At 35.8% G+C, this 12957-nt stretch overlaps 1 protein-coding gene across 1 annotated transcript; it reads right to left on the reverse strand.

Moving 5' to 3' along the window:
- Nucleotides 1-3969: 3969 nt before the first annotated feature.
- Nucleotides 3970-11653, reverse strand: LOC21407407 (nucleolar protein 6). Its single transcript, XM_024166319.1, has 26 exons — nt 11297-11653; nt 11042-11203; nt 10782-10947; nt 10566-10682; nt 10346-10479; nt 10121-10271; nt 9756-9823; nt 9318-9377; nt 9109-9224; nt 8619-8793; nt 8409-8519; nt 8245-8323; nt 7984-8127; nt 7776-7889; nt 6947-7068; nt 6776-6858; nt 6569-6693; nt 6363-6483; nt 6145-6282; nt 5820-5916; nt 5590-5715; nt 5050-5142; nt 4837-4942; nt 4569-4711; nt 4388-4471; nt 3970-4261 (listed from the first exon to the last, which is right to left on the reverse strand). Exons 1-26 carry the CDS (start codon nt 11450-11452, stop codon nt 4133-4135), a joined length of 3120 nt encoding a protein of 1039 aa, XP_024022087.1. The 5' UTR covers nt 11453-11653; the 3' UTR covers nt 3970-4132.
- Nucleotides 11654-12957: the final 1304 nt, after the last annotated feature.

The following is a 12957-nucleotide window of genomic DNA, read 5'->3' on the forward strand; positions in this document are numbered from 1 at the left end:
ATATTTAAATATGGGAAACATGAACAAAATAACATAATTATGAATTTGATTTAATGCAATACAAATTCTCTTGCCTCTATATTTTCTTTTTCTTCGCCATTTTCATCACGTGGGTACATAATTGCAACATTATCTACTGTCAAATAATAATTTATATGCTACTTTGCTTTGAGTACTTGACTCTTGTATAGTGTTGGAATAATTGTCAATCTAGCTTAACTTATTTGTTGTTAAATTCACTCGACATTTAAAAATGATGAATGCACTGCAGGCACTCACATGGTTTTCTTCCTTCTGAATGTGGTTGAGGCAATTGCAGTGCTCTCGACGTTTAAACCATTTCTAACAGTATTTGTATCTCTTGCTGCTTTTAACTTAACTATTCAATAATATTTGTAAGTGGTAAATTAATGATAGTGTTTCATTTTATTTTATCTTTTTGAAATATATAATTAGGATTTATTTTAGTTTATTTTGTTATTTGGTTATATTTATCTTACCATTTTATTTGATTAATTGTATAAAGGAATGGAATTTACATTAACTAGGGAAGAGCATTTGAATGGAAAGGAGAAATGAGTCGATCTTATAATTCAAAGAGAGTTGGTGTAAAGCTTAAGCGTGGAAAAAGAAAATAATAATAATAAAAGAGCCCCTGAGAAACTTAACCACACCTTGAACCCACATGGTTGACTGAAAAGGGAATTATCCTAGTGTCATTTGTTTTTATGTTGTTTTTGTAGTGTCATTTGTTTTGTAGTGTCATTGCTCGAGGTCGGGTAAAACTTTAAGTTTGAAGGTGTGATAACTCCAGGAATTAGATATTTTAGGCATTTCTAGGCTTATAATTGGCTCTTCCAAAGGTTTAGTTGTTAATTTTCTACTTTATTTGCTCAACTTTTGGTTCATGTGGTGCACTCTGCTGAGATTTATTTGTGTGTTGTTTCTGTGATGTTTTGAAGAAAACATGTAACGTGTGTCCAAGAGGTGTCGTTTCTGATTTGCAGGTTTTGTGAGGATAAATGCTGCAGCATTTGCTATAGCAAAAATATGACAGCGTGCAGTTAGTGGATGACGCCAGTGCATAACTTTACGAGAGAATTAGGACAAAGAGCGCAGAAGATGGACTTGGTGCTTAGTCAGCTAGACCCAACCTCTGAGTAGGAGCCACCTTAGCGTCCTTAGTTTCCCTAAAGAGAAATGCGCTTGAATTCTCAAAGAAATGGGGCACCGCAGGAAGCAAAGAGAGAACCATAAGAGAAAATAGAAAAGAATGGCACTGAGTAAGAAAGAAGCAGCATAGAGCAAAAAGAAAACCAGAGAGAAAGAAAGAAGCATGAATACGGAAGAGATGAGATCTCAATGAGTGAAGCCACAAGAGGAGACTACCAAGCATCATCTTGTCTTACTGTTATTCACCTCATTTTGGTTTTTCTTTCCTCTTCTTATGTACTCATATCATGGTTGTATATTTTGTTAAAATTAACATAATAACTATGAGCTAAATTAATGTGGCTAGGAAGATAGAGTACCCAGATCTGTAATTTGACGTTATGCATGCTCACTTTTGCTATACTGATACTGATTAGTTTGTTCAATATAATCTCTCTTGTTCATTTTTGTTTACTGACCGGCCATCATAAGCAAACTATAGTGATTTCAATTTGCTGGAAAGTTAGTTGGGATTAGACCAATATTGAACAGTGTGTTGTTTGGCTAAATTTCACACAGAAATCTAGTTGATTTGCGAGTAGTATAAAAATATACACTTGTTTCACATAGCCTAATTGAAACACATGCTTAACATAACCTCTCTATTTAGATTTCTCATAGGAATATGTTGAACTTTGAGTAAAGAGGTGAAATCATAAGTAGATCGGGAGATTCTTGTGTAAAAATTCGTGTTTCAGGTTAACTGACAGCATTGCTGTAGCAAAAGTCGTAGCCTAAATAGCTCAGGTTGCAGTGAAGGGGAAATTGAGTCCCAGACCTTCACATAGATTGAATTTCACCTTTGATAACTGAGTGTACATTTATTTACTTATGTTTACTGCAATTCTTTTAGTCTTTGTAGTTGAATCAAACCATTAAATTTGTTTACATTGCATCTCTTGGATCTTATTAGGAAAAATATTGATAACTTTCTCCGTAGGAACGATACTCTGCTCATTCACTTTATTACTTGTTCGGCACGTGCACTAAATCAGTAACATTTTTAATCAAATAATTATACCAGCAAAAGAGTATAAATCAAGAATATATGATAAAAATTTAGACTCATAAACTTTTTACTTTTAAATGTAAATTCTATAATTTTCTTTAAGTGTTGAGAATTCGAGTCACGCTGAATTTCACTGACATTTCCTCCTCTCCTTGTATAAAAAAAAATAACTATTTTACTATTTACTTATCTTATCTAATTAAAATAGGGCTCATATTTTGTGGAACGTCGAGGGGGTAATTGAGGAAAACGAATGACATCATCTTTAAAAATGAGAAAAACAAGAAAACTTGAGAAAATGGCAACATCAATTCACCGTGCGTAAATGACAGCATTATCACACACATACCTCGAGAAAAATGACACACCGGGCAATTATTATTTTGCAAAGGGACCAGAAGGATGAATTACAATGAGTTAAATTTTAGTTATAATTTGAGTTGAAGTTGTATTTTGAGTTTGTGTTTAGATGTGAAAATTTGAGTTATGATTTATATTGAGAATCTTTTTTAGTTTGTGTTTTTATGGGTCAAAACTTAAATTTATATTTATATAGTATTTTAATAAAAACTCAATAATGATGAAAAATTGTAATAGGGTATATGGGTGAAATTTTATTCATCTTTTCATTGTGAATGCATAGAAAAAAAATCCTCTCAATCATAATTAAAATGAAAAAGTTATGACAATTTTAAAAATAGAAAAAATATTGTTAATTAACTTGAGTTCGAGTTTATGAACTCGAGTTGAAGGGAAAACTTGAACTCGAGTTTAGCCTCAAACTCGAGTTCAAACTCAAATTTTATAAAAGAACATGAACTTAAATAAAATTTTAACTCGAGTTTAAACCTTTTCTGAGTTTCGTTACAAAAAAACAACCTCTACAATTTTCTTTAAGTGTTGAGAATTTGAGTCATTCTGAGTTCCACTAGGCATTCCCCCTCCTCTCCTTGTATAAAAAAATAACTATTTTACTATTTACTTATCTTATCTAATTAAAATAGGGCTCATATTTTGTCGAACGTCAAGGGGGTAATTGAGGAAAACGAACGACATCATCTTTAAAAACGAGAAAAACGAGAAAACTTGAGAAAATGGCAACATCAATTCACCGTGCGTAAATATAACAGCATTATCACACACACACACACACACCTCGAGAAAAACGACACACCGGGCAATTATCATTTTACAAAGGGACAAGAAAATGCTTTATTTATTACCAAGAAGTAGAGAGGAGCACTATATAATAACAACGGGAAATTCTTTGGCATCGAATCAAGGTAGTTAGGAAGAACAAGTTGTCCAGGCTTAATATCGTCATTGATTCCAAACTATTGAGTAGGAACAAGTTCATCTTCGAAGTACTTACTTTCCCCTTCCAACATTTTTCTATTGAAGCTTCCCTCGATCCTTTTATCGAGCATAATGATTCTAATTGTGCTTTAATGAGTTCTAATATTCAACGTGAAGCTGTTCCTCAAAAACCCATTCCTTATTACCAAACTATTCATCGTCAATAAATTTTTTTCCCATCTTTTAAGATTTCACAAGAATGACCTTTCTTTATCGACTCAAGATACTAAGAACTCGTTTAGTTCACGGATTCATCAGTGGTTTTTATTCTTCATTTAAATTTTGAGAGAGAATCCATTAACGGGAACTTTTGAAACAAATTTTTTATGAGAGAAAATATTGTAATAAAATCAAAACCATATAGGTTTAAACTCACGAACCAAACAGGCCTAACTGTTCTATGTATACCATTGCAATGATCTATTGTTTCAATCTAATAGAGAGCAAAATCAACCATATAAACAAGCAAAATCGTGAACCGAAAACATGTTAATATTAAATTTGCAAGCCTTAAAGAAAAGTCTCGGGAGAATAAATAAATAAATAAATAAAACATCAACTTGTTTGCCTTGGGGCTTTAAGAAGATAAACGCTCCTCACAAACCCTTTTCCAGCTTCGCTAACAGCTTGTAACAGCTTAGTTGGATTTTTAACTTCCTTGCTTGCTTCTTCTCGCCCTCGTTTCTAAAAGAGAGCAATTTTAAAGATCAAATATTGAAGCTAATTGCTTAAGATTTGTTAATGAAATATTAAAACTTGTAACAATTATATACTGAATATACTCTAACTGCAGAGTGATGAAAACCGAACCTTTGAAGAATTTGTCCCCCAAGTTAAGCCAACAGCATCACCTCCCAGTGCATCATACCATATCTTGAACGTGTTTGAGAATTCCTATAAACAACAAGATACGATTATTTATATATATGTGTGCAAACATATAAATAATGTTAAAGTTCTATAGTGAGGTCCATAATACAATAGTACTTGCCTCTAGATCCCCAACAAAGCACTTCAATGGATCAAAATCTACCAAGAGCTTGTTTCTTAGTTCCTTTGAATTCCCTTTCAAGTCTCCAGGTAATAGAAAGGGACGGAAAAGCTTGCTAGGGTTTCCCCGGGCCACACGGATTCCTGGCCAAAAACAGTACACTCACGCTTAAAATAACGGGAATCGAGCATTGAGTCCCCTAAGAAGAAATGGGAATTACGTGGGCATCAATTGTGTCAGAAAAACACATACAAATATATATATATACCTTGTCTTAATTCGGATGGGAAGAGAAGGCGGTGGGGGTACGGTAGTTTTTCTCTATGGAGAAGAACCAACGCGTCAAAGTTATTCAAAGGAGTCCGGAAAAGACACTGCAAGCGAAAAGTCGCGTAGGGAGAACGATTCAAAGATGTATAGAAAATTAGAAATATATATAACAATAAAATTGTTAGAGGATAGCGTCGTAGTTGGAACTAACCTCCCATCTATAAGAATCAGTATGATCCTCCACAATGAGTTTGGTCAACAAGTTTGCACTGCTTCGAGCATAAGCTGCCAGCCTTCTAAGCTCCTTTTAATTCAACAAGATCCATGTGTGAATATAAATTAAAAATAAAAAGTAGCAAGAAATAACTGCTATAAATCCTTAGGTGTGTTTATAAACAAGGATTAGGCACTAGTCCAGGCATATAAATGTCCATAGGGCCCAAAAAAAAAAAAGGAAAAACTTATTTCCATGAAACTTCTAAAAAATACATTTCTAAGTATTCAATCTAATGTTCTGCATTTTCACTGGATTTTCAAATTCATTTGGTACCAAGTCTGGGTTATGCATGGCTGTATGTAAACTTTGAAGAGAAAATAAGTTTCAAGAGAGTGATAAATTGAACAAAATAAAAATTAGGTTCATGAGAAAGGAACCGTAACCAGAAAAAGTGAAAAGTTTAATCAGGCATGACATCTTCGACAAAAAAAAAGGGGGAAGGTAACACAATTGAGTTCGATCAGGAGGACTAACCGATGAGCTAGGTGAGGATCTGGTCCAAGCTTCAGATGACCTGTCATAAGCTGTTGCTAGAAACATTGCAGGTTCAACATGTTGTGCATTTTCCTCGTAAGCTTTTCGACTCAACATAAAATTCTCCTGAAAATTTGTCACCAGACTTAGTAACAGATAAGAATAAGATTGCAAAAGAATGGGAGGACAATAATAGTTGACTTCTTAATGATTGCTACACAAGAACATACAGTTATCTCTTTCTCTCCATTTGAAGCCAAATCATTATTTATGTCAACAACCAGTGGAGAAAAAGTCCAGTCGTATTCTGATAGTAGTCGTAGGAACCTGTTCAAGAGAGAACGATGCAGGAAAAGGGAAATTGTTAGCTCAAAGAGACAACTTGAAATGATTCCTAGCTCTTCTAAGTTTTTCTTTTATTTATTAAAATTTAAAACTACAATCTAACTGGAAGATAGCTTCTACATCCATTTTAAATGTGAATATATACGACATGATTGGACAAAAGTAGCACTAATTTATAAAAGCCTTGAGACGGAAAATAGAATCTTCAACCTCAAAAACCCAGTGATCCGTGAGCATGGAACATCATACGGTGAAGGCTTCAAGAAAAGATGGGCAACCAAAAGTTCAATTGCCTCCTCCACCAAGCAGGGCGAGAAGAGATGTGAAGCAACCCATCGTTTTGCGAGCCTTCACATAAAACCAAACAAGTTAAATGCAGTTTGATTGCACCAGAAGATAAAAACTCTTATACAAACCAAATTACTAACCTAGCAACTGGCCCATATACAGGATAACGACTTTGTAGTCCATTAATCATGCTAGAATGCTGGCTGCGAAAGAAAAGCTCCTTGTCTACGGAGGAAACCCTCTTCACTTGATCATTTCCAGCTACATATGGGAGCAAGTTTTAAAAGTCAGCATACCAGGAGAATTAGTCAAGAAAACCATGATTATTATTCAGTCAAGTTCTTACTTTCCCTTCCCAATAAATGCAGCCCTCTTTCATGCCAAATTTTAAGACGGAACCCATATCCAGACATTAAAACGTCTACATTATCCTCTGTGGCAGTACACATTATCCCCCAATTATTTTCAAGACTGCAATAACAGAATTATTAGATACAGTTTTCAGAAAAATGTAGTCAATACCAGCAATTTGAAAAAGCCTTAACTGACCTACCTCTGTCCAATTTTAAGAAGGAAGGCACATTTAGTTTTCTCGATTGCTGCCTCATCCATAGGCCAGTTCCCAGAACCTTCTAACTAAAACAGAGCAACCAAATAAGTTTTCAGATATTAACTTAAGGTTTAATTTCGAATGGTAAAATGATTGTTCAACAAAGAATCGTGCCTGGATCATAACTTCCAGCGGCTGAATGCAGGACGGAGTGAACCTAGATAGTCGTAGACGACCTGCTTTTTCATTAGCCAATGGATGAGGTTCAGGTGGGTAAACAGATGTAAACCTGAAAGCTGTGACAACAATAAGAGCAATCCTTGATTAGTCAGGGGAGAGGTAAGAAAATTCTAACTACATAAATAGGCATTCAACAACAATTTGGAAACCAATTTTTTAGGTGGGACCTAGATTAGTCGAAGATAGCGCAAAAAGCCTGCAACTCCAAGAGTGGTGTTGGAGCCAACATAATGTTATCAATCAGATATGGATGTTGCTCTACACCTATATGTCGAAGAGTATTGGGAAAGAAAACACTGATAGAAAATCATTCTGCACTCATCACGATGTAAGAGCTTAATGTTTAACAAAAATGCTAAAAGCACATCAACATAATAAATTAATTTAATGATGTAAAATCATAAAGAAAAGAGCAAGATGATGTAAGATCACAGAGAAAACCACTGCCAAGAAAGTACTTAATTCAAGGAATTGGGTTCATTCGACAATCTTCAGGTATTTGCATTCAATGCTTTAGGACATCAGAGACAAGAGTGTAAAAGGGAAACACATAAGCCCAGATATTTTGTCTGGGAATAATATGATATAGCAACTGAGATTAGTCTTGAGAGAGAGAGAGAGAGAGAGAGAGAGAGAGTGAAGCACAACTGTAACAAAGCTTAAACCAAAGCCTTCAAAAGGGCATATTAAAAGCATAAGGAAATCGAAGAAATTATTATAAAATCGCAAGGAATGATTGCTTCTTTGATAAAGGAACAAATACCTGAGTCTAGAGGCTGTACAGTAGAAACCTTCAAGGGAATATCTTCAATGGCACGCAAACGCTTTGATAAATCTTCAAAAGCCTCGAGCAAGCTTAAAGAGTATGATATAGGATCTATGCAAGCAGTATTGCTTCAGTAAATCTATAAACATTGTTAACAGAAGCAAAAAGTGAAGAAATTAGAAAAACTGTAAATAAGGGCTATTACCTGTAGCACCATGTACCAAAGAGAAGTCAAGTTGGTCCACGATATGCGTGATATTCTCTTTTGGTAGAGAAAGATGCCGAATAAGCACATATTCAGCAATTGTTTTTATAATCAAATGTCTTTCCCATTGCTCACTTTTCCAAACTAAGATAGACAAAAACAAACATGATCGTGTCGATATGATACTTAAACTTAGCGAAAAGATCACGACTTCCAATGTCTAAGTGGAATCAAAAGTGGCTAACAAAGAAAATGCCTTACCAACACTCTCTGCAATTCTACCATCTTTAAATCTCCTAAGCTCGGCTATTTCCCCCCAAAACTTTCGAAACTTGAGAGCCTGATTTTAAAGAGAGGTAACAGAGAATAAATATTATCATCAAGAACCATGGCAGAATAACAATCTCAAATACACAACCATCTACCTCATCTTTGTTCTCAGGATTTGGACCAATGTCAACCACCCTAAAAGCTTTCTCTAAAGAGTTAATAGAAATCCCAATAAGCAGTGGCTCCGAACTAAATGCCGATAAACCCTGCAGTTAGAAAGCCAGTTATATAACAAATGAATACATCAGATCACAAATAGACTAGATTGATCATTGAGTACAAAAGAATGATGCTTAATCCCGTACATTCTCTATAAAGCATTCTGACGGTGTGTTTCTCCAAATTACACGAACAAGCTTTACTCTATCACTTAATCCTTCAGTTAGAACATTATGAACCTTCTGTTCATAAAGTCTCCAACACTCATCATCCAAGCAAAATCCCGACGCATAAACCTCACTGTTTCCCTTGAAGTTCAATCTATAAGTGCAAACATTGAATTTGAAAGACAAAACACAAGGACAATTCAGGCTCAAAAATTTGTACAAGACGATACATATTAATTCAATGAATAAGACAAATAACAAATAGTAAATACATCCTCAAAAACTTAAAAGGCATAGATATGGATAAAGGTATGTAGTCTTCTTCTTAACTACTTGTGAATGCAAATATATAAATTGGATTCGAGTAGGAAAAAAATTATACTATCTATTATTATCTCCTTGTATTCAAATCTTGATCACCTTTTCCATATATATATATATATATATATGCAATGATGAGAAATTATACCTTATGCAATGATCATATTTTGAAGGAAAGTCGACTTTAGTCATAAAAATTTCTTCAAATGCGCCATCTCTACATTTCTCAATGCATCGAAGTGTTGAAGTAGCCTCATCTTGGAGCTGAAACGTTGAATAGATGAGTTCACAATAGTAGAATCAAGTCTTACACCACAAAATCTATTGCATAGAAACATTAAATTGTACACTTATTACCAGGATACAACCAACCCTTGTCATCCTGAAAGCTAGATTAAAGGTTGACTGCATCTTTTCCTGTAATTATTGACCAAATCAAAATATTACACGGACAAAAAGACATGGATATGAAATCCATAAAACAGACAAAATCAAAGCCAAAACTACAACAGAGACAAACTACATAAACACCCCTGAATGATATAGTTCCTACACTAAAACACCTTTCCAACTTAACCCGATCAAAGAAAGTGGAAAATCCTCAAAGGAAGGATCTGTCGATACCCAAAGAGAAGTCACAAATCTTGTTTTCCTTGCTTTTTCAGCCAATTAAAAGATATATGTATTTTCTTTCCATTTGAGTGATCTAAATTGATACGAAGCAAGATAGTCAATAGAATGACATTGAGCCAGTACAACCATTTATTAACGACATGAACAAACAATAAAGCAGACCTCCTTTGAAGTAGCACTCTTGTCTTTGGTTTTGAGGTAAAGTCCACGAGTCCAAAAACCTGGGGTAGCTGAAAATGCAACAACACTAATAAGTACATACTTTATGGTAGCATGCTATGTATGCAATTAGTAATTTTATTTAGCATACTGCATCTATTTGCACACAAATGAATAAGAGGTAAAGTTTATGAGGTTGAATGGATTGAATCGGTACTTTAAAAAGGAGAAAAGAGAAAAACATGAAAATCTAAATAGGAAGAATAGAAAATTCATGTGTTTTTTTTGGAGTGTAAAGAAGAAGCGGAAAAAAGAGAAGGGAAAAAAAAAAAGCAAAGACTAAAAACAATAGTAAATTAAATGCATACCAATGGAGCTCAATGTTACACGAACTATCTGCATTGCCTTCATAGAATTGTTAACTTGTTTCTCATTTGCAAGATTGGATAATATGACAGAAAGCAAGAATCCATTCAAGCAATCATGCGCATATATGGAAGCTCTTTGTCGCGCCCAAACCTACATCAAAAGAAAATACCTGTTAGTGTAAATTCCTAAACTTTTAGATAACAGTATTTTGATATTTATTTTACCTTTAGCAATATCAAAGCTTCTCCTAGTTCCTTCCATCCAAGGAAGACTTTTTTGATAGACTCCGCGGTATCCTCCATAACCATATCTTCCAGAATACTGCTATTATATTTAGGTGTTGGCTGTGGAATGCCCCCTTCAAGAATGTTCAGAAATTTGATCAGCATATTCAGAAAACACTCCAAAATTAGAAAACACTCTTAAACCAAGAAGACACGCTACCATGAACCATAGCGCGAACATTATTACGCTCAAGGTTTAGCTTTGAAATGCTAAACAGAGAAGTCGCGGTAGGAATTAATCTCACAAAAAACCCCGGAGCTTCAACGAGCTTTGCCGCTGTTACAAATACATTTCATTAGCTTTCTAGTCTGAAATTAAGCACTTAATTAGCGTCAGTGCATTGTTCAAAACTAATAGTTCCACAAAAAGGCGAACCTGGATGAACAATTAACACGGGTTTACGCGCCTCATTTTGCAGAGTCGACCATTCGACTTTATGAATTAGCGGAGAAGAAGTCAGATATTTCTTTATTACACTTAAATAAAGACATCTTTTGGCGTGATATCGATGATTCAGATAATCTTTTTCATGGAAGCATTCCTACAAACAAACAAAAGACAAACACATCTAGTTTCATACAGTGCCATACTAAATTAGCGAACGACACATCGAATGAGCTTATGGAATGTCGTACCTTCGGCAAGCGAACGAAAAGATCGACATTTACGTCGGGCTTTGCGACGCAGCGAATGGAATAGCTGCCACCAAACTGAATAGAGATTGGCTTCTTGAATTTGAAATCAACTTTGTCAGCGCCAATGTCTTTGACAAAGCGTGGAGCTAAATCTGCTGTGACCTAATAATACCAATGAAAAATCGAAATGCTGTATCAGTGATTATAATAACAAAATCGAGAGATTTGAAAACGGAAGAGAGAAAGAGAAGAAACCTGAAGGTCTAGGGGAATCGTATCGATGGATTGTTTGATGGCCAAAACGACGTCGTTAAGGAGGTTGGTGAAGGAAGGAGAATAGTCAATCTGGACCTCTTTTAAGAGCTCCTTCGTCTTCAGCTCCGTCGAGTCCATGGCCGCATCAGAAGCCATACTTTGTGCTTTGCTGGTCGGTTTTGCAGAAATTGAAGCTTAAAAAAATCTGGAAAGAAACTTAGGGTTTCAGATTTAGGAGAGAGAATGAGAGGAGAGAGAAAGAGAGAGCGGGTGAGGTCCAGAACGGAGCCGGGGAGGTCGACGGTGGCGCGGATGGGAGGGCTTTGGGAGGGTTTTAGTTTTAGAATTGTTGCGCGCGCGGCGCAAGCAAGAGGCGAGGAAAAGAAAAGGGCTATACTTTCAATATTGGTAAATGGTCCCCCCTAAAAATGGGCTTTTTCACTTTATACCCACAAAAATAAAATGGAATAGAATGGAGAATCCTTTTATCATGCACTTTTTTTTGTTTCTTGAATTTTTCCGTAAACTTGATATTTATCAATTTAATTAGAGAGAGCTACTAACTATTTCTTGTTTTTCTCCTAAAAAGCACTAGGCCTGTCCAAAATCTAAGTAGTGCCTTTAAAAACAACGGATATGTAACATTTTAATGAAGTGTCAAAATTTAAGTGATGCGTTTAACTGTAACAGTTAACTTAAGATAGCGGATATGAACTTGAATCGAAGGGGATGCAAGTAAAATCATTTAGGCAAATTTGTTTTGTTTTTTGAAATGAGAAAACTTCCATTTACAACTGACAAATTACATCTAACACAACACCTTACTTGATTTTAGTTACACCCATACCCCCCTTGACTTAAAACTAATTACACTAGAAGTCAACGGTCAACCAACACTGAAATGCAAAAGCTAGAGAGAGTCAACGAGCGAGAAATGACGTTGGTTAAACTCAGAATCAACTCCCTCACGCCCATCAAATGCATCAAGTCCCAACAACATCTCAATTGGGTCGACTTCTAATTCTAATTCATCTGATTCCTTAACTTTCTCGCAGTTTCTGGGTTCTCTGCTGAGCCTTGAAGGTGAACGACTGATCACGCGGGCTTCTCTATTATTTCTTCTTGTTAATTTCTCTGCTCGTCTAATCTCGAAAAGATTTCTTCGAAACGTTTCGGTATTTTTCCGCGGAGACATGGAAAAGAAACACCAAGTTTCTTTAGCAGAATCCCAATCAAGCTTCAAGCTCTCAAATGGCCAGAAAAGTGGTTCTTCATCAATATTGCACTCGAGATCCTCGAAACCGGAAGCTGCTGATTCCCAATCCATCTTTGACCGAAACTCTTGAGCTCTAGAAGATGTTAAGAAGCTGTGGTAAGATGGACTAGGAAAATCACACCAGAGATCACGATCAAACTCCAGATGATCCTTCTCCGAAATCAACTCGCAATTAGTGCTGGAACTTTGGACGGGCCGCCCGCGACCGCCCGAAAAGCCCGAGGATTTGCCCGAGCCCGAACCCGACCCGCCCGAGATTTTGGGGCCGCCCGCCCGAGCCCGAATTTCACCTTGAACGGGCCGCGGGCTTGTATTCGGCGGCCCGAGCCCGGCCGGGCGGCCCGAACCCGCCCGAATTGCCCGAATTTTTTAAAATTTTTTTTTA

The sequence above is a fragment of the Morus notabilis genome, unplaced genomic scaffold (genome assembly GCF_000414095.1).
Source record: "Morus notabilis unplaced genomic scaffold, ASM41409v2 Scaffold212, whole genome shotgun sequence".
In the NCBI taxonomy this organism is placed as follows: domain Eukaryota; kingdom Viridiplantae; phylum Streptophyta; class Magnoliopsida; order Rosales; family Moraceae; genus Morus; species Morus notabilis.

Coding starts and splice junctions, on each gene's coding strand:
- LOC21407407 (XM_024166319.1), bottom strand. CDS start 11,452: ATGGCTTCTGATGCGGCCATGGACTCGACGGAGCTGAAGACGAAGGAG. Junction 11,204..11,296: donor CGATTCCCCTAGACCTTCAG/GTTTCTTCTCTT, acceptor TGGTATTATTAG/GTCACAGCAGATTTAGCTCC. Junction 9,225..9,317: donor CAAGGGTTGGTTGTATCCTG/GTAATAAGTGTA, acceptor TCAACGTTTCAG/CTCCAAGATGAGGCTACTTC.